The sequence below is a fragment of the Capra hircus genome, chromosome 11 (assembly GCF_001704415.2).
Source record: "Capra hircus breed San Clemente chromosome 11, ASM170441v1, whole genome shotgun sequence".
Lineage (NCBI taxonomy): Eukaryota > Metazoa > Chordata > Mammalia > Artiodactyla > Bovidae > Capra > Capra hircus.
The window spans coordinates 55,311,276-55,337,824 of record NC_030818.1 but is presented as its reverse complement, the minus strand read 5'-3'; the positions used below and the strand labels follow the sequence as shown (position 1 = coordinate 55,337,824).

The 26,549-nt window shown below is 42.7% G+C and overlaps 1 protein-coding gene across 3 annotated transcripts in view; it reads left to right on the top strand.

Annotated features, from left to right (window-relative positions):
• CTNNA2 (catenin alpha 2) overlaps positions 1 to 26,549 on the top strand; it is a 1,396,988-nt gene that overhangs the window by 452,986 nt on the left and 917,453 nt on the right. For all 3 annotated transcript variants that reach the window (XM_005686768.2, XM_005686767.2, XM_013967725.2), the window contains exon 4: positions 7,725 to 7,891. In XM_005686768.2, coding sequence (XP_005686825.1) covers positions 7,725 to 7,891 — 167 coding nt within the window. The remainder of the gene's footprint in view (positions 1 to 7,724; positions 7,892 to 26,549) is intronic.

Below are 26,549 nucleotides of genomic sequence, written 5' to 3'. Positions count from 1 at the left end.
CCAAGCACCGAAAACTGATATTGTTGAACTGTGGTGCTGGTGAAGACTCTTTTGAGAGTCCCGTGGACAGGAAGTCAACCAGTCAATTCTAAAGGAAACCAACTCTGAATATTCATTGGAAGGACTGATGCTGAAGCTGAAGCTCCAATACTTTGACTACCTGATGCAAAGAGCCAAATTATTGGAAAAAACCCTGATGCTGGGAAAGAATGAGGGCAGGAAAAGAAGTGAGTGATGGAGGATGAGATGGTTGGATGGTATCACTGGCTCAGTGGATATGAGTTTGAGCAAACTCCGGGAGATGGTGAAGGACAAGGAACCTTGATGTGCTGCATTCCATGGGGTTGCAAAAAGTTGGACATTACTTAGTGACTGAACAACAGCAGTCTTATTTAGCAAGAATAGACCTGTGTCCTGTATATTTTCATGTTGGAATGGTGAGCCTACCGTTTTCATTCAGGGTTAGATGGTAGCATTTTTTATAATAATATCATTTCTACTGTTCAGTCAGGATGCGCGTTGTGGTATTGTTTTTCCTTCCTCATCACATTAAAAGATGTTTTTGAACTTACATTTCAACTAACAAGTACTATGTATCAGTCTACTGACATCTCAGTGGATTTTGATTTGTAATCATGGTTAAAGACAGTGATCAATGGAAACATTGATTGACAATATAAAGAAGTCATCAGTATTCTACTTATAGAGAAATTTGCCTTATATATAGAGGGTTATTGAAATTTGGGATTTATAAAAGATTTATTGCATGCTTATTTGCTTTACTTATATTAGTTTTGTTTGCTTACAATAGGTTTTGTTTACTTACAACAGGTTTAGTTTAATTATACATTTTAATAGTGCAGTTATTTCAAAACACTTTCACTGCACAATGATATTTAAATTGACCATGTTTATCAATTTCCTTTCTTTACTTTATAAAAATATTAAATGATACTGAATTCAGTGTTGATTTTCTGAACTCCATTTTTCTTTTAAGCCTAGCACATCACTGTTTACTGTTCTCAAGAGTATAGTCCTCTACTGCATTTGGGCAAAAGAGTAATCACCATTTTTTGGACTGTGACTCTTGCTTTACAGGAGCCTTGCAACATTCCCATTTCCTCCAGCTGGGTAGCATAAGAAGCAAAACAAGCACCAGTTTGAAAACTGAGCACCAGTACTATCTTTGAGAGTCACAGGAGGGTGTATAGTCTGCCTCAATGTAATATAATTTAATCAGGCAGATGTTTTCTTGCTTGTATATTACTGTGTGCACAAGCAGTGAAATCAGCCACAGAAGGCACTTCCAAATCTTTAACCAGGAGTTTACCAACTATTCTTGTTTTATTGGAGAGGATCACAGTGAGAGTGGTAGCTATGGTATTAATGAGTTATTGTGGTGGTTCTTCAGTCACTAAGTTGTGTCCCACTCTTTGAAACCCCAAGAACTGCAGCACACCAGGTTTCCCTGTCCTTCAGTATCTCCGGAATTTGGTCAAACTCATGTCCATTGAGTTGGTGATGCCATCCATCCAACCATCTCATCCTCCGTTGCCCCTTCTCTTGCCCTCAATCTTTCCCAGCATCAGGGTCTTTTCCAATAAGTAGGCTCTTTGCATCAGATGGTCAAAGTACTGGAGCTTCAGCTTCAGCATCAGTCTTTCCAGTGAATATTCAGGGTTGATTTCCTTTAGGATTGATGGTTTGATCTCCTTACTATTCAATAATGAGTTAGTGCCCATTACTGGTAAGGTCTTATGCCGGGTGCTTTGAATGGATTATCTTTAATGACAGTCTTACAAGATAGCTATTATTATTTTCACCCCTGTTTTACAGCTGAGGGGACTAAAACACAGAAGTTGAATAATTGCTGATCTTACAAATTTTGGAGTGGTTGGAGAGATGTCAGAATGTGACCTTAGTCTTTGTTACTTTAAAAACCCAGATGGTGCTAGTAGTAAAGAATCTGCCTGCAAGCATGTGAAGGGAGAGAAAGAGATTCTCTTTTAATTCATGACTTAATATATATAAAGCTTTTAGAATATTGCTTACAAAATAGCCCTTTATATAGAAGCACTGTATTTATATTAATTACTATTTCCCCTAAGTCGCTTATTTGAAGATGTTATTTCTTTCTTCTTTACAGCAGGTAGTAGTGGCTTTAGAGGATCAGAAGCTTGATCATAGAAGTCCGGCATTGACCTTAGGTCTATAATCAAGTTAATGAACTTGAATATAAGAGTGTATATAAAAGAAACAGGCAGCTCTGGTGCCCTCCCCTAATTGCTCCCTTCCTGCTCCTACACACACATGCTATTTCTCAGCTAAATATTTTAGTTGTATAGAATAAGCAGTTCCCGAGTGAATAGCTGATTTTATTCTGATAAACTGTCTTATCATTTTGTAATATAGATTTCCGTTTTCTTTTAGTAATCCTAAAACCACAGAGATGTAAAATGAATTAAATTTATAGCTGACTTCAGTTTGCCTATCCTTTGAAACCTTTAAAAACATGAACTCATTTGTATCTGCTTCAACTGTGTTTTTAGTTTTAATTTAGATTGGATTAAATGGTCTATTATTTATTTGAGGATAATCTCAGAATTTAGCATGGCATTTCCATTTGCAGAGTCACATTTACGAATGTGGATCTCTTCCTGTCTCTTGTCTCTGGGTCTCATTTTTTCTCTCATGGACATCTCCCTAGCTCCTCCCAGGAGGACCTGCTGTGGTGCCCACACTGGTTAGCTCTGCGTGAAAGCTCCAGACTGCTGAGTGTTATCCCCTGGGCTTTGAGACAGTATTTCTGGCCAGTCAGCATCTGGATGAAGTGAGTTGTTGTAGAAAAGAGAGTGGGGAGCTAAACGATGGTCACATCCCAGGTCACATCTGAGTCCTTGGGACAGCCTCCATGTGTGGATTCTTGACTTTATACAGAAAAGAATTCAAGAGTGAGCCATAGTAAAGAGAAAGAAGGTCTGCTCAGGGAGGAAACATACTCTATAGCCAGAATGTGGGCCATCTCAGACTGAAAAAGAGGAACGAGAGGCCCCAGGATATGGGATTGTCAGTTTTTATAGGGGTGGGTAACTTCACAGACTAAGTGGGCTTCCCAGGTGGAGCTTGTGGCTCCACTGGTGAAGAATCTGCCTGCAATGAAGGAGACCTGAGTTTGATCCCTGGGTTGGGAAGGTCCCCTGGAGAAGGGAAAGGCTACCTACTCCCGTATTCTGGCCTGGAGAATTCCATGGACTGTGTAGTCCATGGAGTTGCAGTCAGACATGACTGAGCTAGCATGCAATGCAATTTCATAGGCTAATGAGTAGGGAAAGAATTCCATTGTTTTGGGAAAGAGTGGGACTTTCCAGAAATTGGGCCACCACCCATTTTTGATGTTTTCTGGTCATCCTTGGAATCTTTAGGATTCCCAGGTGACTCAGTGGGTAAAGAACCTGCCCGCCAGTGCAGGAGACATAATGAGATGAGGGTTCAATCCCTGTGTCAGGAAGATCCCCTGGAGGAGGGCATGGCAATCCACTCCAGTATTCTTGCATGGATAATCCCATGGACAGAGGAGCCTGGCAAGCTGTGGTCCATAGTGTCGGAAAGAGTCAGACAGGACTGACGCGACTGAGCATGCATATTAGAACTATCCACTGGGGCCCTGGAGTGTGTTACAGTGAGCTTATACTGAGGCTCAAGGTCAAGTAGAAGTTGAATCGGCCATTGGACCTAGTTGGCTCTAATCAGTTTATGCTGTGTCCTCTGGATATGTTATCCTTTTAAATGTTGTACTCTGCCCCCTTCCTGTTTCATGATCACTCTCTGTATGAAAATCAGTTTAATTAGGCATGTTTACTCACAAGCTGGAAGGAGGTGTGACTCTCCTATTAGGACCCTTTCTTTTTTCCTGAGAAGGCCCCTGCCTGAATAGTCCACTCTTACCCAAGTGATGGCTCGTAGCAATTTAACCTGAAAAATTTGATATCAACAGTGTAGCTCCCTAGGGGTCACGTGCAGAAAAGAATTTCTCCCTTCCTTGAATAAGTGGATCCCTTCCAGCAGCAATTGATTTATCCATTAACAGTACCATTTGCACTTATGTCTAGTTTTTAGGGTGACTCTCTCAACATTTCAGTAGATTCACCTTGGTATATAATGTTTTTTTCTGGCTGCACTCTACAGAGTGAGAATGAAGTAGCTTTCTCCTCACCACACGGATATCTGCTTAGTCTTTTTTTAGGGACAAGGAATAGGCCTAGGGGATATTTCTCTAAGCCTGTGGACCATTGGATTGAATGTTTATCTCTTCACTTGATCTTAGCCAAAGGCAGAAAAGCAATGAATATGCATCTCTTAATTGCCAACCTCTACCTTAAAGTTTATTTAGGCCTCTAGAGCCATCAGTTCAGTTCAGTTCAGTTGCTCAGTCATGCCTGACTCTTTGTGACCCCATGAATCGCAGAGCACCAGGCCTCTCTGTCCATCACCAACTCCCAGAGTTTACTCAAACTCATGTCCATCGAGTCGGCGATGCCATCCAGCCATCTCTTCCTCTATCGTCCCCTTCTCCTCCTGCCCCAGTCCCTCCCAGCATCAGGGTCTTTTCCAATGAATCAACTCTTCGCACAGTGAAGGCAATGGCACCCCACTCCAGTACTCTTGCCTGGAAAATCCCATGGACGGAGGAGCCTGGTAGGCTGCAGTCCATGGGGTCACTAAAGAGTCAGACACGACTGAGTGACTTCACTTTCATTTTTCGCTTTCACACACTGGAGAAGGAAATGGCAACCCACTCCAGTGTTCTTGCCTGGAGAACCCCAGGGACTGGGGAGCCTGGTGGGCTGCCGTCTATGGGGTCGCACAGAGTTGGACACGACTGAAGCGACTTAGCAGCAGCAGCAGCAGCAGCAGCAGCAGCAACTCTTTGCATGAGGTGGCCAAAGTATTGGAGTTTCAGCTTTAGCGTCAGTCCTTCCAATGAACACCCAGGACTAATTTCGTTTAGAATGGACTGGTTGGATCTCCTTGCAGTCCAAGGGACTCTCAAGAGTCTTCTCCAACACCACAGTTCAAAAGCATCAATTCTTCGGCGCCATACATCTTGACAATTCACCAGTATCATAATAAAAAATTTTTAATCTTCTCCCATCCTGTTGTTGTATTTCAAGCTATTTGTGCCTAGGCATAAAGACTAAGCTGTGCAACTATGTCATATACATATCATAGATGGTAGCCTCTTTAAAAGATCCAGCTACACAGTATATTTCCTTACACACCCACATTTCCTAAGTACAAAAAGGAGGGTTTAAATAACCACAACATTGAGGGAATTGTATTATCTTTTGATCTGCCTGTAAAATGATGAGAGGGAGTGAAATGAAAGTCGCTCAGTCATGTCTGACTCTTTGTGACCCCATGGGCTATACAGTCCATGGAATTCTCTAGGCCATAGTACTGGAGTGGGTAACAGTTCCCTTCATCAGGGGATCTTCCCAACCCAGGGATTGAACCCAGGTCTCCTGCATTGCAGGCAGATTCTTGACCAGCTGAGTCACAAGGGAAGCCCAAGAATACTGGAGTTGGTAGCTGTTTCCTTCTCCAGGGGATCTTCCTGACCCAAGAATCCATCCAGTGTCTCCTGCATTGCAGGCGATTATTTACTGACTGAGCTGTCAGGGAAGCTCTAAAATTATGAGAAGTGTATCTTATTTTTCCTCATATCTTGGGATAAATGCTAGGAGGCACAGACTTTCATTGAAATAATTGACTATTTAAATGAGCTTAGTTTTGATGAACAGATGATAATTAATCATTTCATAAATAAAATATTGACTGAATTGTGTCATGCTAAGTTGAATCATTGGTCATATGAACTCTTCTGGCTTATCAAAACCTTGGTAGCCCTGTTTATGCTCTGCTGTGTAAAGCTCCATTATGGTTTTCCTAGTTCTCTGTACCATGGGTAGATATCCACCCCAGGAACATGGGCCTGTCTCATGTAGTTAATGACCTCCCTGTGTTTCCCGCTCCGGGAGTCCCTTTGTGTAAATATGTACCAGCCCATCGTGGTGGGTCTGTATTCACCACTACCTGCAGCTGCTCAATGGTTTCCGTCCATATCGCATGTGTGTGCTCAGTCACGTCCTACTCTTTGGGACCCTAGACTGTATACTATCAGGCTCCTCTGACCGTGGAATTTTCCAGGCAAGAAAACTGGAGTGGGTTGCCATTTCCTCCTCCAGGGAATCTTCCAGATCCAGGGACCAAACTTTCATCTCCTGCATATCCTGCATTGCAGGTAAATACTTTACTTTTGAGCCATCAGGGAAACCCTTCCATATGTAATTAATCCCCAAATCCATTGATTCTCTCCATTGTCTCTTCATGTTTCCCTTCATCATCTCATTGATACAGATCTTATCTCTGGATCTCATTCCTATTTTTCTGGTCTCTGTCCTCATCTGCTCTCTCAGATTGTAAAACTGCATTTGCCTGTTTTCTCTGCACAAGTCTTGACCCCTCCAGCTTATTTTACATAATGTGGCCAAAATAAAAATCTGTGAAGTCATCTCCTCCTGAGGCCACAGTCCGAATCTCTTGCCCAGTGTCCCAGGCCCTGACGCCTCTCTTGCCTACAGCCCTCACTCACTGTGATCTTCAGGTGATTGCATTTCCGTGGGCTCAGCGCCCTCCTCCAAATTCTGGAGCCTCCTGGTGTTCATGCTGCCTTAGGCGCCCTGCCCACCTTCATCTTCCAGGTGAACACATCTTGGCTTTTCAAAGGCCATCAGCATTGACAGCTTTTCCCCCAGCCTCACCCTAAATGAGTTAATCACTTCCTCCTCCTTTTTTGCCTTCATTCTTAGTCATATGTCTGTGATGGCATGTAATCTCCGTATTTTAAGTATGTATTTACAATGTGTGTCCTGGTTAGACTGTGGACTCCCTGGGGCCAGGGTGTTCTTAGTCACCTTGGCATTTCCAGACTCCGGTAGAGAATTTTTCCCAGTATGTGCCTAATAAATATTTGCTGAATTGGTTCAGTTGTCTCATAAATGTTCTCTGTATCACAGAATGACATCCGCTTGCCAATGCAGGAGACTTGGGTTAGATCCCTGGGGTCGGGAAGATCCCCTGGAGCTGGGCATGGCAACCTACTCCAGTATTCTTGCCTGGAGAGTCCCATGGACGGAGGAGCCTGACGGGCTTGTATCCCTGGGGTCGCAAAGAGTCGGACACAACTGAGTGACTGAGCATGCATCCACAGACTATCTCTAGTCTGTTATTGTCTATTTAACTCAATTAAGAGAACAGAGTTCATTAGGTCAAAGTCTTTAGTTTCATTCCCCTCTGGAGCTGTTAGCTTTATTCTTCAGCTGTCAGAAACCAACTAGCCTCGTAAATACCACTGGTTTCAAGGGACTTGGAGAGTGAGAATGATTCAGGTCGGGCAAATTCATCTCAACTCTTAGACAAACTGAATCAAACATATTCCTTATAGATTCTAGAAACATAATTTCACACTTGGGTCTTGTTCACAGCACCTGTCTGGGGGCACTGAGGGGTCTGACTTGAAAATCTCAACTTCACTGAGGGAACTGGTACCACCTGGCCAGGGTGGTTTTGCAGTGAGAGCTCTGATTACCTCTCCACAGATCTTTGTGACTGCCGGCCTCTGAGCTTCCTGTCTACCCACGTGTGTCTCCATGTCTGTCTTCCAGGTGAGACCATGCGCATCGCTTCTTCGGAGTTTGCGGATGACCCCTGCTCCTCGGTGAAGCGCGGCACCATGGTGCGGGCGGCACGGGCTCTGCTATCTGCTGTGACCCGCTTGCTCATCCTGGCAGACATGGCGGACGTCATGAGGCTTTTGTCTCATCTGAAAATTGTACGTATGTAGAACTTATCAAAATACGCTTTATGTGGGTGGTGGTGTTGACCGTGGGTAGCACTGTGCTGACCTGGACTGACAATGTGTCACCGTATACAGGGTTACTTGGTTACTCACCCAAGTGGTATGCCCTTTATTTTTCTAATACTCAATTTATACTCAATAATATATTTTTCAAAGATACAGATTATTCACTGGAATAGTCTTCTCTCAAAACATGGAGTTTAAATCTCCCCTTATTTCCTGGAGTACAAAACTGTGCATCTTTCAGGCTGCAGAGGCCTTGTGTGGGGTGCCCACCTTGGTCTTGTCTTGCGATTCAGAGCAGTGCTGGTCCCTGTAGTAATTCAGGCCAGGCCAGCCCTCCTAGGGGTTCCCTGGTGGCACAGTGGTAAAGAACCTGCCTGCCAGTGCGGAAGACACAGGAGACTGGTGTTCGATCCCTGGGTCAGGAAATTCCCCTGGGGGAGGAAAAGGCAATCCACTCCAGTATCCTTGCCTGGACGATTCTGTGGGCAGAGGAGCCTGGCGGGCTACAGTCTGTGGGGCTGCAGAGTCGGACATGACTGAGTGATGGGACACATGGAGCTCTTCTAGGCAGCTGGCCACTTGACCACCTCTGCCCACCTTAATATAGATCCTGCTACTTTCTATTTTGTTAACTGCTCTATCGTTGCCCTTTTATAGAATTACTTACTTTGACCCTCCCTTAGTCTGGCAATAAGAAGAAGCCACTGTTTACTAAAGTCAATCTTGTGGCATCAGTCTTCATCTCACACACCTGGACTGGGTCTCTGGGTGCACGTGTGCCCCACCAACCCCATCATGTATCCCTTGCTTGTCAGGATTTCTTGGTTCCAGTTAAGCCTTCTGTTTCTTAATGGAAGTGGACACATGGCCTGGTCACAAATTTTTCAGGGTCATGTGCAGCCCTCGCAGCCCATGACTTCTAGACTTGGCTCTCTTTCCTAGTTGCTGACTGGTGTCTGGTCCCTCCTGGATGATTCTACTCTTTGATGACTGAACAGTTACTTAGGAGCATGGCTTCTGCCTAAAGGATCTCTATCCCATGCCTGCCGTGGCTTTCATTCTGGACTATTGGCAACAACCCTACACTAACCTCAGGGTCGTCACATGAAGGGATGTGAACCATGGACTTTTGTTTTTGGGGAACCAACCTATTGCTGGCTTAGTTCCCCCAGGTCTTACCATTCTTGGCTTGTCACTTTCCCTCAACTTCTTATATTCTTTTCCCATTAAAATGAACAATGAGGGGGCAGGTGAGATAGGAAGTGAAAAATGTCAACCTGCTCTTACCTCACTTTCCATCTCATATTTGTCCAGTAGGGGAGTTCACTGAGAAATTTCCAAAAGCACAAATGTTCTATGTCAAAATTTCTTAGGCAGAGCCTTACTTGGGTTGGCCCTGAGAAAGGAGCCAAGATTTCCAAGTTTTGTATAAATTCTGCAATATCATGAAAGGCCTCCAATTCCAGCATCCCCAACATGGGCCGTGTGGTCACTAAGCAGGTGCCGCTCACTCTCCATGGTTCCTGTGCAGGCGCCTGAGGAGCCAAGGGACAAAGAGCAGAGCCTGCTTGGGAATTTTCTCCCACAGAGTGTGTGCCTGCTAAGTCGCTTCAAGAGTATCCAACTATAGACCCTATAGACCATCATAGCCCATCAGGCTCCTTTGTCCATGGGATTCTCCAGGCAAGAATATTGGAGCGGGTTGCCGTGCCCTCCGCCAGGGGATCTTCCCGACCCAGGGATCACACCCACCTCTCTTGTGTCTACCTCATTAGTCAGTGGGTTCTTTTCTGCTAGCACCGCCTGGGAAGCCCCCAGAGAGTAGGTCTCAGAAACCAGGGAAGGCTCTTGCAAGTTGGATGAGGCGAGCAATATGCAGAGAGACTACCTGTTTCAGAGGATATTGAGGGGCAGTGTAACATTATTCTCAACTTTTTGGCTGTTGGAGTCAGACAGCCTAGGTGTAACCATGTTTGGTGTCCACTTGCCAGCCTGTCATAACCCACCACGTAAAACCTTCATAAGCATAGAGAACAGATTGGTGGGTGCCAAGGCAGGGGGTACTTAGAGGAGGGACCGAGTGGAGGCTGGGGTTAGCAGATGTAAGCTTTTATATAGAGAATGAATAAACAAGGTCCTACTAGATGGCACAGAGAACTATATTCAATGTCATATGATAAACTATAATGGAAAAGAATATAAAGAAAGATGTACAACTGAATCCCTTTGCTGTACAGCAGTAACTAACAACATTATAAATCAACTGTATTTCAATAAATATGTGTATAAAGTGGAAGTGAAAGTCACTCAGTCATGTCCAACTCTTTGCAACCCCATGAACTATACAGCATAGTCCATGGAATTCTCCAGGCCAGAATATTGGAATGGATAGCCTTTCCCTTCTCCAGGGGATCTTCCCAATGCAGGGACTGAACCCAGGTCTCCCTCATTGCAGGCAGATTCTTTATCAGCTGAGCCACCAGGGAAGCCCAAGAATAGTGGAGTGGGTAGCCTATCCCTTCTCCAGATCTTCCCGACCCAGGAATTGAACCAGGGTCTCCTGCATTGCAGGCGGATTCTTTACCAACTGAGCTATTTAGGAAGCCCACGTGAATATATAATGTAAAAACTAAAACCTCGGGTTTCAGACACCTCATCTGTTGATATGAGGGCTAATGACAGTGCAGCCCTCAAAGCCATGGGGAGCTCTCAACAGGGAAATTCCCATGATGCATTTATCAGAGTCTTGTGCAAAGTAAGTGTCTGGTGAGTGGCACCTGTCACCATTGTTAGTTTCCGCAACCACTCTCAGGCCACAGTGCTGGCTGTTATTCCTGCAGCCCCACCCGAGTTATGTGCACCTTTTAGGCTATAGATGACTTTGTTCTCAAGCGTGTTGAAGAAAAAGTTTTCTTATCTTTGTCTTACAACCTGCCTAGTCTTCAAAAGCCACATTGTAAGAAAAATCTTTCCCCAGAGGGACCGTCTTCTTTTCCAAGGAGAACAGGCCTGGACCTAAGGAAATTAACTTTGCATCTTATATGTTAGCGTTCTCTGTGCTGGAATTCCCAGGTGGTTCAGTGGTAAAAAACCTGCCTGCCAGTGCAGGGGATGCAGGAGACATGAGTTTGATTCCTGGCTTGGGAGGATCCCCTGGAGGAGGGTCCACTCCAGTATTCTTTCCTGGAGAATCTCATGGACAGAGGAGCCTGGCAGGCTACAATCCGTGGAGTCGCAAAGGGTTGAACAAGACTTGAACACGCATGCATGCACGTTCTGTGGAAAGCCATTTCTGCCTCTTCTGGGGAGTGATGAAAGCTAAAAAAAATACTCTCCCTGAACGGCCCACACGTGGCTGGTGCTCATGAAGCCTGGGTCTGTAGAGTGCTTCATGGCACCAGTTGATGCCTGGAATACTGCTTTTCATCTGTCTGTTTTGACCAGTGCTGTCGCTGGTAGGATCACACTGCAGCCTGTCCTAATGTAGAGTCAATTATATCCTCTTCCCGACACAGCAGAAAAAAAAAAAAAAAAAAAAAGATTTAGCACAAAATATGGAAAGGTCAACCCAGCAATATTAAGTAGTCCTGTCAGACTGTCAGCAATAAAATTAAAAATGATTGTAAGACTAAATAACACATTTGTTGTACTCAGAGTATAACCTCTGCAGGGGACAGTAGTGGTGGAATGGTGCCCTCTTGTGGCGTCCATGGGGAACTGCAGATTCTGGTGTTCTCACTGAGTCCATCAGGTTGTCATATGATGGGACTAGTGCTCCAACCAGGAAAAAAGACAATGTGTCAACAATTAATTGCAAATAGACATAGTATACAATTCTACTTAGCATTTTTGTTTTTTCCATAGCAGCACATCCTCTCATAAACAGATTTGTCTGCTAGCATCTATTTATTTGTTTTTAACTTAAGATGAGGATCTTCCCAGGTGTCTAAGTGGTAAAAGGGTGAGGTGAGGTGAAGTTGCTCAGTCGTGTCTGACTCTTTGCGACGAACACACCTGCAAATGCAGGAGACACAGAAGATTGGGTTTGATCCCTGGGTTGAGAAGATCTCCTAGAGAAGGAAAAGGCAATCCATTCCAGTATTCTTGTCTGGGAAATCTTCATGGACAGAGGAGCCTGGTGGGCTGCAGTCCATGGAGTCCCAGAGAGTCGGACATGACTGAGCAGCTGACACATGTGAGGTGAAGGAGATAGCATTACCTATTTTGATGGAGCAGGTTAGAAATGGTCATTTATACTGTTATCAAGGTTTCTTCCCAATAAAGGTGAATTTCTTTACCAATGGATGATAGAACATAGATGGGCAACAGAATATCAGATGATTCCTAATGATAATAAAGTAGTAAGCTGATTTTCTGTTGGATCTGAAGATTAATTAATACACTATAGGGAGTCCTGTAGCTTCCTGCCATGTTTACTACTGCATAGCTATTTTACCTTTGAGCATTACAGATAATATTTTACTTTTTATCTTTTAGGCCATGTGCCAAAACTTTATTGCTGTTCTTTCTAGATATTGATTTATTTTCTTGTTTCTGAGTAACTTACAGGAACATGGACAGAATTGCCTTCTTATCAGAAACATATTTCCATGTTTTTGCATCAATAATTCACTGAGTAGATTAAGGAGAGTCCATTTATTCTCCTAAAATGCCTGCCTTCATTTTCTGTCCCTCACCCTGTAGGTAATTGTTGGCAAATTGAGTAATCCTGAGTAAATCGTTCAAATCAAGTAAAGAATTGGGAATTCTACAGAGACTGTGTGATTTGACAGAGTATAGGTTTTTGCATTCTGCTACCTTAAAATTACATTTGTAAACTTAAGTTTTTATGCTGGTATAGTTCATCTTTTCATATAACCGGGCCTCCCTGGTGGCACTAATGATAAAGAACGTGCCTGCCAATGAAGGAGACATCAGAAACACGGGTTCGATCCCTGGGTCTGAAAGATCCTCTGGAGGAGGGCCTGGCAACCCTCTCCAGTATTCTTGCCTGGAGAGTCCTATGGACAGAGGAGCCTGACGGGCTACAGTCCATGGGGTTGCAAAGAGTCAGGCATGACTGTGAAGCAGCTTAGCACACACACATAGATACTCTAACTGCTCCTATGAAGCTAGTTGCTTTATTTTATAAGTATTCATGTGTGCTTTAATGTTGAGCTCTCTTGAATATATTTTATTAAAGATTCGATAGGGCTGTCAAAGGTTTTTGCTACTGTAGTTATTTTAAATTCAAGAAGTTACTGATGAAATAGTGAGTGACATATAGTTCAAAGCTGAGTTATCGCCAAAGTGGGAATTTGATATTCCTGAGTGAAGCTAAAAGAATCATTTGCACATCAGACATCATTAAAAACTACTGAATTATAATCACTTGCATTGTTGAAGTTGCTGGTGAGTGATTCCCTGCAGACACCTGGTATATCCTGTAATCAGTTGACATTGTCAGTGTGTTAGGCTGAGACGTGACACTTCACACTTTGAAAGGAGTTTCGCATTTCAATCAGTGATCGAGAAGAGCGATATTTATTTTCCCTAGTCTCCGAATGAATGTAATCAGATTCTATTGTTCGGTTCTTGGCATTGGTGATGACATTATACACAGACTCACCTAGACATGAGTATGTTAGAGGAAACAATCACTTTTTTCTGTACTCAAGCTGACTCCGGGAACAATGATGTTCTCAATTGTCTCAGAAGTTCTCCCTGGAAAGCCAACAGCAACATAGACTACACAACCCTTTAGTCAACTTCTCAGAAAATTCAGGTTATCTTTGAGACTACCAGGGGCCAAATATAACGCTGCTGCCCAGTTGTTTTGGGGGTAGGTTTAACATTACCTATACTTTTTGTAACATTAGCTTTAAATGGACTAGAGAATCCCCAGTAACATTATTTCTCAATAGTCTCATGTTTCCCTCTGCAGTTCTCATATGGTTTAAAGTTTTTTTGATGATAGTATGGTTGATTTACAATGTTGCATTAATTTCTGCTGCACATAATGTGGCTCTTATGTTTGAATAACAGCAAGCAACTAGTATAAAATATCCTGTCTCTAATTATAAATGTAAAAATTACTGCCCATATTCTTAGCATACCTTTCTCATCAGAGCTGTCATAGCATTAACTTCATATAGCTGGGTTGTTTAGAATTTATCTATTTATTCAGTTATCCTTTCAAGATACTTATTGGATGCCCACTGTGTGCAGAACATTGTGCTACAATACATAACTTCCAAGGTAAATAAGACTCAGCTCCTGCCTTTAAAACTTCATAGGCTGGTAATGGGGGAGACATTAAGAAAGAGTACAGTGCATGTTGGGAAAATTGTGCGTATTGCTAAGGTCTCATCTGGAAGGAAAATACAGTAATTAGGAAGTTTTCCATTTTTAGATAACATAAACCCAATCTAACTTAGTCTTTCAAAAAGGAAGTATATTGACTCACCAAACTGAAAATCCAAAGGCAGGTGGCTTCAAGCAGAGCTTGATCAAGGTACAAACAAGGACCAGTGACAAGGACCTTGTGACAAGGACCAGTTTCTATGTTTTCTCAGGAAGAACACTCTTCTCTGTAGGCCCTTTTCTCATGATCTCAAGGTAGCTATAAAACATTCTCACGGTTACATGCTTCTAGACTAGAGATAGCAAAAAGGAAGAAATTCTCTTCCTAGAAGCTCAAATAAAGGTTCCACAAGCTTGTTGGTTCTGTCTGCCTCTAAATCAGATACATATCTCCGAGTTAATTATTTAGAGGGGAAATGGGATGTGCTGATTTCTGAGTTTGGTCAACACTGTTCCTCTCCCTCACCACACCCGCAAGACAAGGACGAGATCAGTTCAACCAAATGTATTGTTGGGGAATTCAGGATAATATGAAGAAGGGCAATGTGGTTGGGAAAGACAGGACTTAGGAATGGGTCTCAGTAAACAGAATGAGATTTGTGTTTTCCTGAATCAGTTGCTTGAACCAGATTGAACAGGCTGGGGTCACAAGCCCAAGCTTGAAGCTGAGAGCTAGGAGTTGAGGGTGTGGAAAGAGCCTGTGAAGAGTGAAAAAGTGTCAGTCGCTCAGTCATGTCTGACTGCTTGTGAACCCATGGACTGTAGCCCATCAGGCTTCTCTGTCCATGAAATTCTCCAGGCAAGAATACCGGAGTGCGTTGCCATTTCCCTCTCCAGGGGATCTTCCTAACCCAGGCATCAAACCAGGGTCTCCTGCATTGCAGGCAGATTCTTTAGCATCTGGACCACCAGGGAACCCCCTGGAAAGAGGTTGGCCCACATCAAAGAGTAGAGGAGGCGTCATTCTGTCCAGTAGTGAGAGTGAAGCTACACAGTAATTTGAGCACGGAAAGTTTATCGTGAAGAGTTATTAGCTGTGATAAGAGTAACAAGGGATTGACTAGGAAGAATGGAGCATAGGAATGGCAGATGGAAAGAGCCCTTGAGAGAGAGCCCACCCACACTAGGGCCAGGATCCAGATGTTCCTGGATCACTGGATTATAGAAGGGATACTGAGGTGCCACACAAGCCAATGGAACTTGCTAGAAATCTGTCCTTTAGGGAGTCAAGAAAAAAACTGCTCATGAAGAGATGTCTTTCTGGAGACACTCCACTACAGAATCACCCCCGGGGGGCACCTGGTGTTGGAGGAGCTGCTCCTTCTGCTGCCTCTGTCCAGGGAGCCCTCCAGGACCAGCAAACAAAACCCCTTCCTCCTCTGTCCCCTGTCTGGCATACTCTCCCTACAAAACTTAACAAAGGAACAGTTATTAAAGGGCTCAGCTGTGTGTTCACAGAGCAGGCAGAAAGCATGCATTGGGATTTGATAACCAGCCTAAGAAGAGAGTGGTTTACTGCTCACAGCTGGGGTGTTCTTGCATAAGAGGGGAGATGGATTCAGGTGGGGCAAAAAGTTTTACCTACACAGAGCTTCACAAACCAAGGACAGAACAAAGGCGTGAGAGTGAGGCAAAATTTTGGAGTATTCACAAGAATAGGGTTGATTTGTAGTTGGAGCAGAGAGGGTTAGGTGGGAGGGGCAGTCAGAGAGAGATGTAGGGTGGGGAGCCTCTTGATTATTAATTAGTTTGGAATCTACCAAAATTGAAGGCAAGAGGAGAAGGGGGTGGCAGAAGATGAGATGGTTGGATGGCATCACCAACTCAATGAACGTGAGTTTGAGCAAGCTCTGGGAGATGGTGATGGACAGGGAAGCCTGGCATGCTGCAGTCCATGGAGTCACAAGGAGTCGGATATGGCTTAGTGACTGAACAACAAATTTATTTAGATTCTGTTTATAGATTATGGGGAGCAACTGAGTAGTCCTATACAATAAAATCAAATTCCTGATTTAGACAAATACTTTTGGTGGCAGTATGGAGAAGGAATTAGAAGGCTGAGCCCAATCAAGTGAGACAGATTGAGAGATGTTTTACACGACCCAGGCCAGTGAATGAAAGGAAAGCTGAGTGCGGACAGTGGCTGTGTGAACTGTAAGGGGGTAGATTTTTATAGAAACTAAAGAGGCAGAAGCACTAGAACCTGGAGACTGATCAGGTGGGGAAGGACCCTTAAAGAATCTTCATTATCCGCTGATCAGAACGATCCAGACCCAGACTCCAGCAGCTTTATGAACCCATCCTTTCTGGGAAATTGAGGCGGCCCAGCTCAGGAGTTCAAACTATGTGTTCTGGAGCAAAGCACCTGGGTTCAAACCCAGATTACCTCACGTTTGCTATGAGACCTCTCAGGCTGGCTGCATCACCCCTCTGGCCGCAGTTCTCCTTTGTAAAGCAGAAACGAGAAATATTAACTTCAAAGACCTATTTGGGGGGACAAAATTAGATACATGTAAACCATTTGGAACATTGTCTGGTGCATCAATAAGTAATCAGTGAAACTTGCTATTGTCATTTTTCTTGCACAAGCTGAAAGTAACTTTGGAAACGTATCAAGCTGTATTATTGTTGTGTTCTGTAAACCATGGCACATTATGAATCAGTGACACTAGCATTTAATCATTCTTGCTTTCTGATGAAATCATTTTCTTCACTTGCTCACAAGGAAACAAAATTTAATCAAGAAGGCAGCTTATCTTTAGGAGGCAGAGAGATAAAGTATGATGATGCTGAGATATCAGTGTCAAACCAGATTATGTGATTTAACAAGTAGTTAAATATAGAATTCTATATTTGTTTATTCATTGACTTGGCTAACTCCCATTTCCAAGCTATTTAGGTTGGTGCAAAAGTCATTGCAGTTTTGTTGAACTTTGCCATTTGATATTGAAATACATTCTTAAATAAATATGGTTATGTTGAAATGGAGCAGAAGGCTGTGTTCCTTACCACTGCACCATGTTGTCTGCATGCCTTCTGCCTGTGGAAACTTAGTCAAAGAATAAGTTTAATCAGAGAAATGAGAAATGTTGAAAGGACATCAGAAGAGACTAAATAATAATTTAGTCATTATGCATAGTCAAGGACCTTCTCAAGGTTCTTTCTCGAGGGCTATAGATAATATTCTGAGCCATATCCTGTGAGCTGTCTAATAGATACCAACCCCAGTGGAGAAGTTAACTACAGACAGACTATACCCAGGACTTCAGTTCAGTTGAGTTGCTCAGTCGTGTCTGACTCTTTGAAACCCCATGGACCACAGCATGCCAGGCCTCCCTATCCATCACCAGCTCCCAGAGTTTATACAAACTCATGTCCATTGAGTCGGTGATGCCATCCAGCCATCTCATCCTCTGTCATCCTTCTCCTCCTGCCCTCAATCTTTCCGAGCATCAGCGTCTTTTCAGATGATCAGCTCTTCTTACATCAGATGGCCAAAGTATTGGAGTTTCAGCTTTAGCATCATTCCTTCCAGTGAACACTCAGGACTGATCTCCTTTAGGATGGGCTGGTTGGACCTCTTCGCAGTCCAAGCGACTCTCAAGAGTCTTCTCCAACACCACAGTTCAAAAGCATCAATTCTTTGGTGTTCAGCTTTCTTTAGAGTCCAATTCTCGTATCCATACATGACTACTGGAAAAACCATAGCCTTGACTAGATGGACCTTTGTTGGCAAAGTAATGTCTCTGCTTTTGAATATGCTGTCTAGGTTGGTCATAATGTTCCTTCCAAGGAGTAAGCATCTTTTAATTTCATGGCTGCAGTCATCATCTGCAGTGATTTTGGAGCCCCAAAAATTAAAGTCAGCCACCATTTCCCCATCTATTTGCTGTGAAGTGATGCGACCGGATGCCATGATCTTTGTTTTCTGAATGTTGAACTTTAAGCCAACTTTTTCACTCTCTTGTTTCACTTTCATCAAGAGACTCTTTAGTTCTTCTTCACTTTCTGTCATAAGGGTGTGTCATCTGCATATCTGAGGTTATTGATATTTCTCCCGGCAGTCTTGATTCCACTTGCGCTTCATCTAGCCCAGTGTTTCTCATGATGTACTCTGCATATAAGTTGGCTTGGGCTGCCACAATTCTGAGAATTGACTGTAAAACTGGGAACAAATGCACCCTGGAACTGAAGATGAACTGTAGCTAAAACAACCAAGATGATGCTAGTCAGGCCACTGATGACCAATTTGAATATGACTGTTAGAGATGACTGTGCTGTTTCTGCATGTAACCCCTCCCCTGACTATCTATAAAAAGCTCTAACCCCCTGCTTTGGAAAGACGTCAGCCTTTGGACTGATGTCTGCCACCCTTCCCCCACCCCACAGTTGCTGGCATCTGAAATAAAGCAAACTTTCCTTTCTACCTGAACTGCTTATTGGCTTTTGAGCCGCAGCCAGACTCCACACACATACTCTTTTGGTAACAACGTTACACATCATTTTAATACACACTTCTTGTTTTGCATTTTTTGTTAATGAATTATTGCTTGCTGCTTATTTTATGTGTATTTTAGACTGTGGAAATTATGTTAGACAGAAAGCAAATTCTAGCAATTTTCTTGTTCAAGTTCAAAATGGATCATAAAGCAGTGGAGACAGCTTGCAACATCAACTACCCTTTGGCCCAGAAACTGCTAACGAACATACAGTGCACTGGTGGTTCAAGAAATTTTACAAAGGAGATGAGAGCCTTGAAGATGAGGAGGATAATGGCCAGCCATTGAAAGTTGACAACAACCAATTAAGAGCCATCACTGAAGCTCTTACAGCTACACTAGAAGTTGCCCAAGAACTGTGTTGACCAGTCTATGATCATTTGGCATTTGAAGCAAATTGGAAAGGTGAAAAAGCTTGATAAGTGGGTGCCTCATGATCTCACTAAAATTTTTTTAAAAAGTCATTTTGAAGTACCATCTTCTCATTCTAGGAAACAATGAACCATTTCTTTATTGGATTGTGATACATGACAAAAAAATGGATTTTCTAAAACCAGTGACAACCTGCTCTGTGGTTGGATGAAGAGGAAGCTCAAAAGCACTTCCCAAAGCCAAACTTGCACCAAAAAAAGGGTCATGGTAAATGTTTGGTGGTCTGCTGCCCCTCTGATCCAGTACAGATTTCTGAATCCCAGAGAAACCATTACATCTAAGAAGCGTGCCCAGCAAATCGGTGAGATGCACTGAAAACTGCAATGCCTACAGCCAGCACTGGTCAACAGGAAGGGCCTAATTCTTGAAGACAGCTCCAGACTGCATGTCACACAACTGATGCTTCAAAGGTTGAATGAATTGGGCTACAAAGTTTTGCCTCATCTGCTATATTCCCCTGACGTCTTGCCAGCCAACTACCACTTTTTCAAGAATCGTGACAACTTTTGCAGCGAAAATGCTTCCACAACTAGCAGGACTCGGAAAATGCTTTCCAAGAGCTTGTCAAATCAGGAAGCATGGATTTTTATGCTACAGGAATAAACAAGCTTTTTTTTTTCATTGACAAAATAGTGTTGATTATAATGGTTCCTATTTTGATTAATAAAGATGTACTTGAGCATAGTTATAATGATTTAAAATTCAGAGCCCAAAACTGCAGTTATTTTTCCTCCAACCTAAGAGTTTAAAATATCACTATAAATCCAGATCCTAACAAGAGAACTTCATATGACATACCAGAGTCCACTACATACACACAAGTTCAGTTCTAAGAGTGTGTTCGTAAGTCCAATATTTTTATAAGTCCAACAAAATTAGCATAGTTATCCAACTAACATGGTCAGCTCTATAGTACTGTACTATAATAGGTTTATAATACTTTTCACACAAATAATACATATAAAACAATTAAACAGAAAAATGAAACACTTTCATCTTACAATACAGTGCCTTGAAAAGTACACTAGGCCAGTACAACAGCTGGCATACAGGGGCTGGCATTGAGTGAACAAACAAGAAGAGCTACTGACCAGGAGAGGAAGGGGAAGTGGGAGATGGTGGAGCTGAAGGATCATCAGCAACAGGAGAGGAGGGCAAGCTGCAATTTCACTCAATTTAGGGAATGCATGTTGGCATCTTTGAAGGTTCACAGCTTGAAAGTTTGTACATAGGGGCCTTAATGTTTTAAATCGTTTCGTTGGGTGTCACTTAAAATCCAATCAACTGAGTATCAAGATTAGGACCCTGGAATGAAGTCAGTCTGTCCAAACAGAGATGTTGATCGTAACAACATGGACAGTGACTGTATCACACAGTCCAGGAGGAGGGTCAGACTCCTGTGTCCAGTGCTGTGCCCATCCCTGTATGTCGGCCTAACCCCTAGAAGGTGCTTAAAAAGTATTGAGTTAGTTCAAGAATTCTCAGTCTACTTTTACGATGTCAAAGTAAATGAGTGAAATTTCAATCAGGAAGGTTGGAGACTAGATTTAAAGAGTCTGTCTCAAACAAATTGCCACAGTTGTGGAGTAAATAATAGTGGCAAGTAGGTTGGCTCTGGAAATGGGGATAAGGGCTATATTGAGCAGACTCTGTGAGAAGATCAAAGATTTCAAGAGTTGTGAGAGACAAGCTTGAAAATAGTATCTAAATCCAGTAAAGATAGAGGACACTGTAATATCCTGTCTGGAATTTTCACTTTTTTCAGCTGTTCCCATGCACAGGCTCCAGTATTAAGGACAGGCAGACCTGCTGGAGCTGAGGATTCTTGCACTGGTGTTCTTCAGCCCAGACTGGCTTTTGTGAGAACAGCTGTCAGTAGTGCCCAAGGTCAGGAGGGTATTCATTACAAGGAATGTGGCAACTGCTCTGAGGGCCCTCTTTGTCACCTTGTTGGAAGTGATTTCCCAATCCAGCTTGGCACACAGAGCCCCGGCAAACTCCCCTTAGAACAGTTCCCCCATGAGACCACCATGTTCTTCCACTGTTTCTAGATTTCATGTCGCCTGCAGATAGTCCACGGGCAAGATGTAGTCTTTCCTTTCTACAATCATTCAGAAACAATGTGTACTCTTAGGTGGATTATATAGCAAGTCAGTATCTCTGTGTGTATGTGTGCTTGTGCATGTGTGTGTGTGCGCGCGCGTGCTCAGTCACTTCAGTCCTGGCTGGCTCTTTGTGACCCCATGAACTACATAGCCTGTTAGGCTTCACTGTCCATTGGATTATCCAGGCAAGAATACTGGAGTGGGTTGCCATGCCCTCCTCCACGGGATCTTCCCTACCCAGGCATCGAACCTGCATCTCTTGCACTATAAGCGATTCTTTACCCACTGAGCTACTTGGGAAGCCTCTGTCTGTGAAAGGAGCTCCTAATTCTTGACAGGCATTCTGCTATGTATTTGCTATTTTACATTTCATTTTTCACCCACCTAATGTGCCTGGTTTGGGAAAAGAGTAGAAAAGTCATCTTTGGCTGCCATGTCCATTTCTATAACATTCTTTGGTCTATTCGAGTTCTGTTACTTCTTTTTAAAATCAATATTGGCATTTTACCTATTTATCAATTTCAATTAGGTTTTTAAATTCATTAGTGTAGAAGGTTTCATTTTTTAATTTTCAACATTTTTTATCCTTTTATTCAAATTGTCTCTTATAGATGACATATTGCAGGATCTTTTTAAAGGCCCCATCTGAGAATTTCTGTTTTCTAATTAAAACATTTAGCCCATTTATATTTATTTTATATTAGGACTTAGTTGGCCACCTTATTTTGTATTTTCCATTTTTATTTCTTCTTTTTTTCATTTTGTATCTGATATTATTCTTAGAACAACCTTTTGTAGTATCTGGACTCTATTGCCTTCGTATTATTAACAAAGACATTGGAGTTGGAATTTAGAAAGATTAAGTGACTTGCCCTGGATCATAGAGCTAACAAATGACAGAGCTGGGGCTCAGACACAGGCCAGTCTGACCCCATAACCCTCCCTGCACGTACTGACCTGCACGTGTCACTGTGGGGCAGGTAGGTGGACAGAGTGTCTTGAGTTCCTTTTCTGCATAAGGGTTTCCTTTTAAGGTGTTTGCTTCACTTGTGTGTGTATGCTCGGTTGTGACCAACTTTGCGACACCATGGACTGTAGCCCACCAGGCTGCTCTGTCCATGGAATTTGCCAGGCAAGAATACTGGAGTAGGTTGCCATTCCTCACTCCAGGGTGTCTTCCCAATCCAGAGATTGAACCCACGTCTCTGGTGCCTCCTGCATTGGCAGGAGGATTCGTTGCTTGGCATGTGGAAGTCAATTTCCTTTCTCCAGACACCTGAAAATAACCAAAGAACACTGGCTCTGTTCAAAAGCAAAAACTTGATTTTCATATTGATTTTGACTTTTCAGAAGCGCCTGGACGCTGCCCATCTCTCCCCCCACCCTGTTTTTTTCCTTCTTCTTCTTCCTCATCTGTGTCCCTTCCAGTTTGTACTCATTCTCTCTCTTTCTCTCTCCCGCTCTCTGTGTATATCATGTATCTCTTTAGTAGCAGTGTACTGGGCCAGTGATGGTATCCTAAATCCTAGATGTTAATTCCATTCTCTCCATTTCTGTGGGGTGTTGGATAGGTTCAGAAGTGTGTTTCGATATGAGAGCTCCTAACTAGATACCTGTCACTCTAACTCTGCGGAGTATGACGAAGTCTGCCTTTTACAGACAGACACTGTCACTGCTGTTGCTCTTCCAAGGAACTTCATTGAATTAGAAGCATAAATTCAGACCAGCATCTGGATTCTTCAGAGAAAAACAATAAGAAAATAAGTGATGTGTAACAAAGCAAAATAAATACTCCAAATTGGCCTGATTAAAAACCAACAAGAAGCCTATTTTATATAAGTATATATACATAAAGACATATCCAAGATTTAGTTCCTTCTGAGATAATTATTTTGTTCTTCCCTGGGGCCAGATTTTATGTCCTAAGAAAAGATTTACAACTCAAATAAGCAGCAGGAACAAATTAACTGCCAAGAGCTTCCTCTCAGTGACGCTGTTGATAGCCACGGTAAAATGATTATAAATCTTTTAGAAAGGGAGACATCATTGATGTGTTGTTTTAAAGGTTTGAGATATGAGATTCTCATTAATCCATGAAAATGTTTAAATGAGCCATTTCATACTATAAAATACCCTTTGACTCAAGTGCCTAAAAGATAACCTAACACACAACAGTTCTGTTTTCAACTATGCTTCTCTTTTCCTTGAGTATAATTAAAGCCTGCACAGGAATTGGATAAGACTAAAATTGATGAATTAAATAATTTTGTATTTTTGCAAATAGAAAAAAAAAGATGAAGAATCTCCATAGATGATGAGAATGGAAATAATTTTATCTGGAGTCTAGATTGAGCTCCTTTCTCCATCTTTATAAATAACCTCCATTCTGGCTGCAACTCTTTCCTTAATGAAATGGTAGTCTGTTGGGTAAACTGAATGGTATTATAATGTCTACGGAGGAAAGGACGTGATGGTATCCATTATCACTTGTTTATATACACCATTTTCTTCCTCTACTCAGTGAAACTTGGTGAGGAAGTTGGATTAGCAACCTTTGTGATTGTGTCAAGTTGAAACAAATTGTTTATCTCTATCACTTGGTACTGTGTTAATCTGTGACTTTTTCTGGCTACTTTAGTGGTCATTTGGATTCCCACATTCTCAGCCATGAACTGTCTGTACGTTGTCTTTTGATTCAGTCTAAACTACAAGAGGCAATTGGAATTCTGCAGCAGGCCATACATTCTCTGTATTTTTTATTACTCTTTTAGAGCTTTGTTGTTGTTCAGCCACTAAGTTGTGTCCGACTCTTTGTGACTTCATGGACTGCAGCATGCCAGGCTTCTCTGTCCTCTACTGTCTCTCAGAGTTTGCTCAAATTCGTGTCCATTGTGTCAGTGATGCTATGTAATCATTTTGTCCTCTGCCATCACCTTCTCCTTTTGCCTTCAATCATTCCCTGCATCAGGGTCTTTTCCAATGAGTAGGCTGTTAGCATCAGGTGGCCAAAGTATTAGATCTTTAGCATCAGTCATGAATATTCAGGGTTGATTTCCTTTAGGATTGATCAGTTTGATCTCCTTGCTGTCCAAGAAACTCTAACGAGTCTTCTCCACACCACAATTTGAAAGCATCAATTCGTTGGTGCTCAGCCTTCTTTATGGTCCAACTCTCAGAGCTACCATCTCTCTCTCTTTTTCTCTGCTGCCTTTCTCAAAAACCTATACTAGTTGAGACCTCTCCACCAGACTCCCTTCAAAACTAAGAACTTTTGATTTTGTAAATATGGATTCCATCTTGTGCCTTGTTCACTCAAGCTTATGTTCTTGGTCAATTCCAGTGATTGCTACTCTGTTCACCCTAGTTGATGCCACCTTCAGTTCAGTTCAGTCACTCAGTTGTGTCCGACTCTTTGCGACCCCATGAATTGCAGCATGCTGGGCCTCCCTGTCCATCACCATCTCCCGGAATTCACTCAGACTCGTGTTCATCGAGTCTGTGATGCCATCCAGCCATCTCATCTTCTGACGTCCCCTTCTCCTCTGGCCCCCAATCCTTCCGAGCATCAGAGTCTTTTCCAATGAGTCAACTCTTCCATGAGGTGGCCAAAGTACTGGAGTTTCAGCTTTAGCATCATTCCTTCCAAAGAAATCCTAGGGCTGATCTCCTTCAGAATGGACTGGTTGGATCTCCTTGCAGTCCAAGGGACTCTCAAGAGTCTTCTCCAACACCACAGTTCAAAAGCAGCAATTCTTTGGCGCTCAGCCTTCTTCACAGTCCAATTCTCACATCCATACATGACCACAGGAAAAACCATAGCTTTGACTAGATGGCACCTTAGTTGGCAAAGTAATGTCTCTGCTTTTGAATATACTATCTAGACTGGTCATAGCTTTTCTTCCAAGGAGTAAACGTCTTTTAATTTCATGGCTGCAGTCACCACGTGCAGTGATTTGGGAGCCTAAAAAAATAAAGTCTGACACTGTTTCCACTGTTTCCCCATCTATTTCCCATGAAGTGATGGGACTGGAAGCCATGATCTTCGTTTTCTGAATGTTGAGCTTTAAGCCAACTTTTTCTCTTTCCTCTTTCACTTTCATTAGGAGGCTTTTTAGTTCCTCTTCACTTTCTGCCATAAGGGTGGTGTCATCTGCATATCTAAGGTTATTGATATTTCTCCCGGCAATCTTGATTCCAGCTTGTGTTTCTTCCAGTCCAGCGTTTCTCATGATGTACTCTGCATAGAAGTTAAATAAGTGGAGTGACAATATACAGCCTTGACATACTCCTTTTCCTATTTGGAACCAGTCTCTTTTTCCATGCCCACTTCTAACTGTTGCTTCCTGACCTGCATACAGATTTCTCAAGAGGCAGATCAGGTGGTCTGGTATTCCCATCTCTTTCAGAATTTTCCACAGTTTCTTGTGATCCACACAGTCAAAGGCTTTGGCATAGTCAATAAAGCAGAAGTAGATGTTTTTCTGGAACTCTCCTGCTTTTTCCATGATTCAGCGGATGTTGGCAGTTTGATCTCTGGTTCCTCTGCCTTTTCTAAAACCAGCTTGAACATCAGGGAGTTCACAGTTCACGTATTGCTGAAGTCTGCCTTGGAGAATTTTGAGCATTACTTCACTAGCATGTGAGATGACCTTAAATGGCAACAAAACTTCAAATTCACTTACTTCTTGAGGCTCAACGTTTTCTCCTTAATGGAATGGCAAGGCATAATCACAGCTTAAAATTATAATCCCTAGGACTTCCTTGGTGATCCAATGCTTAAGAATCTTCCTGTCAATATGGGGAACACGGGTTCGATCCCTGGTCTGAGAACTAAGATTCCACATTCCTTGGAGCAGCTAAGCCCATCTGCCACAACTACTGAGCCCACATTTTAGAGCCCTAAACCCGCGACTAGAGAGTAGGCCCTGCTCACCACAACAAGAGAAATCCTGCCAGCAGCATTGATGAGCCCGCATGCCACAACCAAGACTCAGCATAGCCAAAAGTAAAGAAATGAATGAAATAAAAATAAAATTGCAATCCTTTTGCTGCAGATTTTGAGGTGATACCAAGATGCAGATTTAAGCTATCTCAAGCTTTTTGCAGCCCAGGAGTTCCTCCAGTTTTTGTTTACAAAACATTTCCTCCTGTGAGATTTCTGGTGTTTGTTTTTACATCCATATGTCTTCTTAAGTTTATTTTTCTTTATCTTTCTACTTGAAAGTA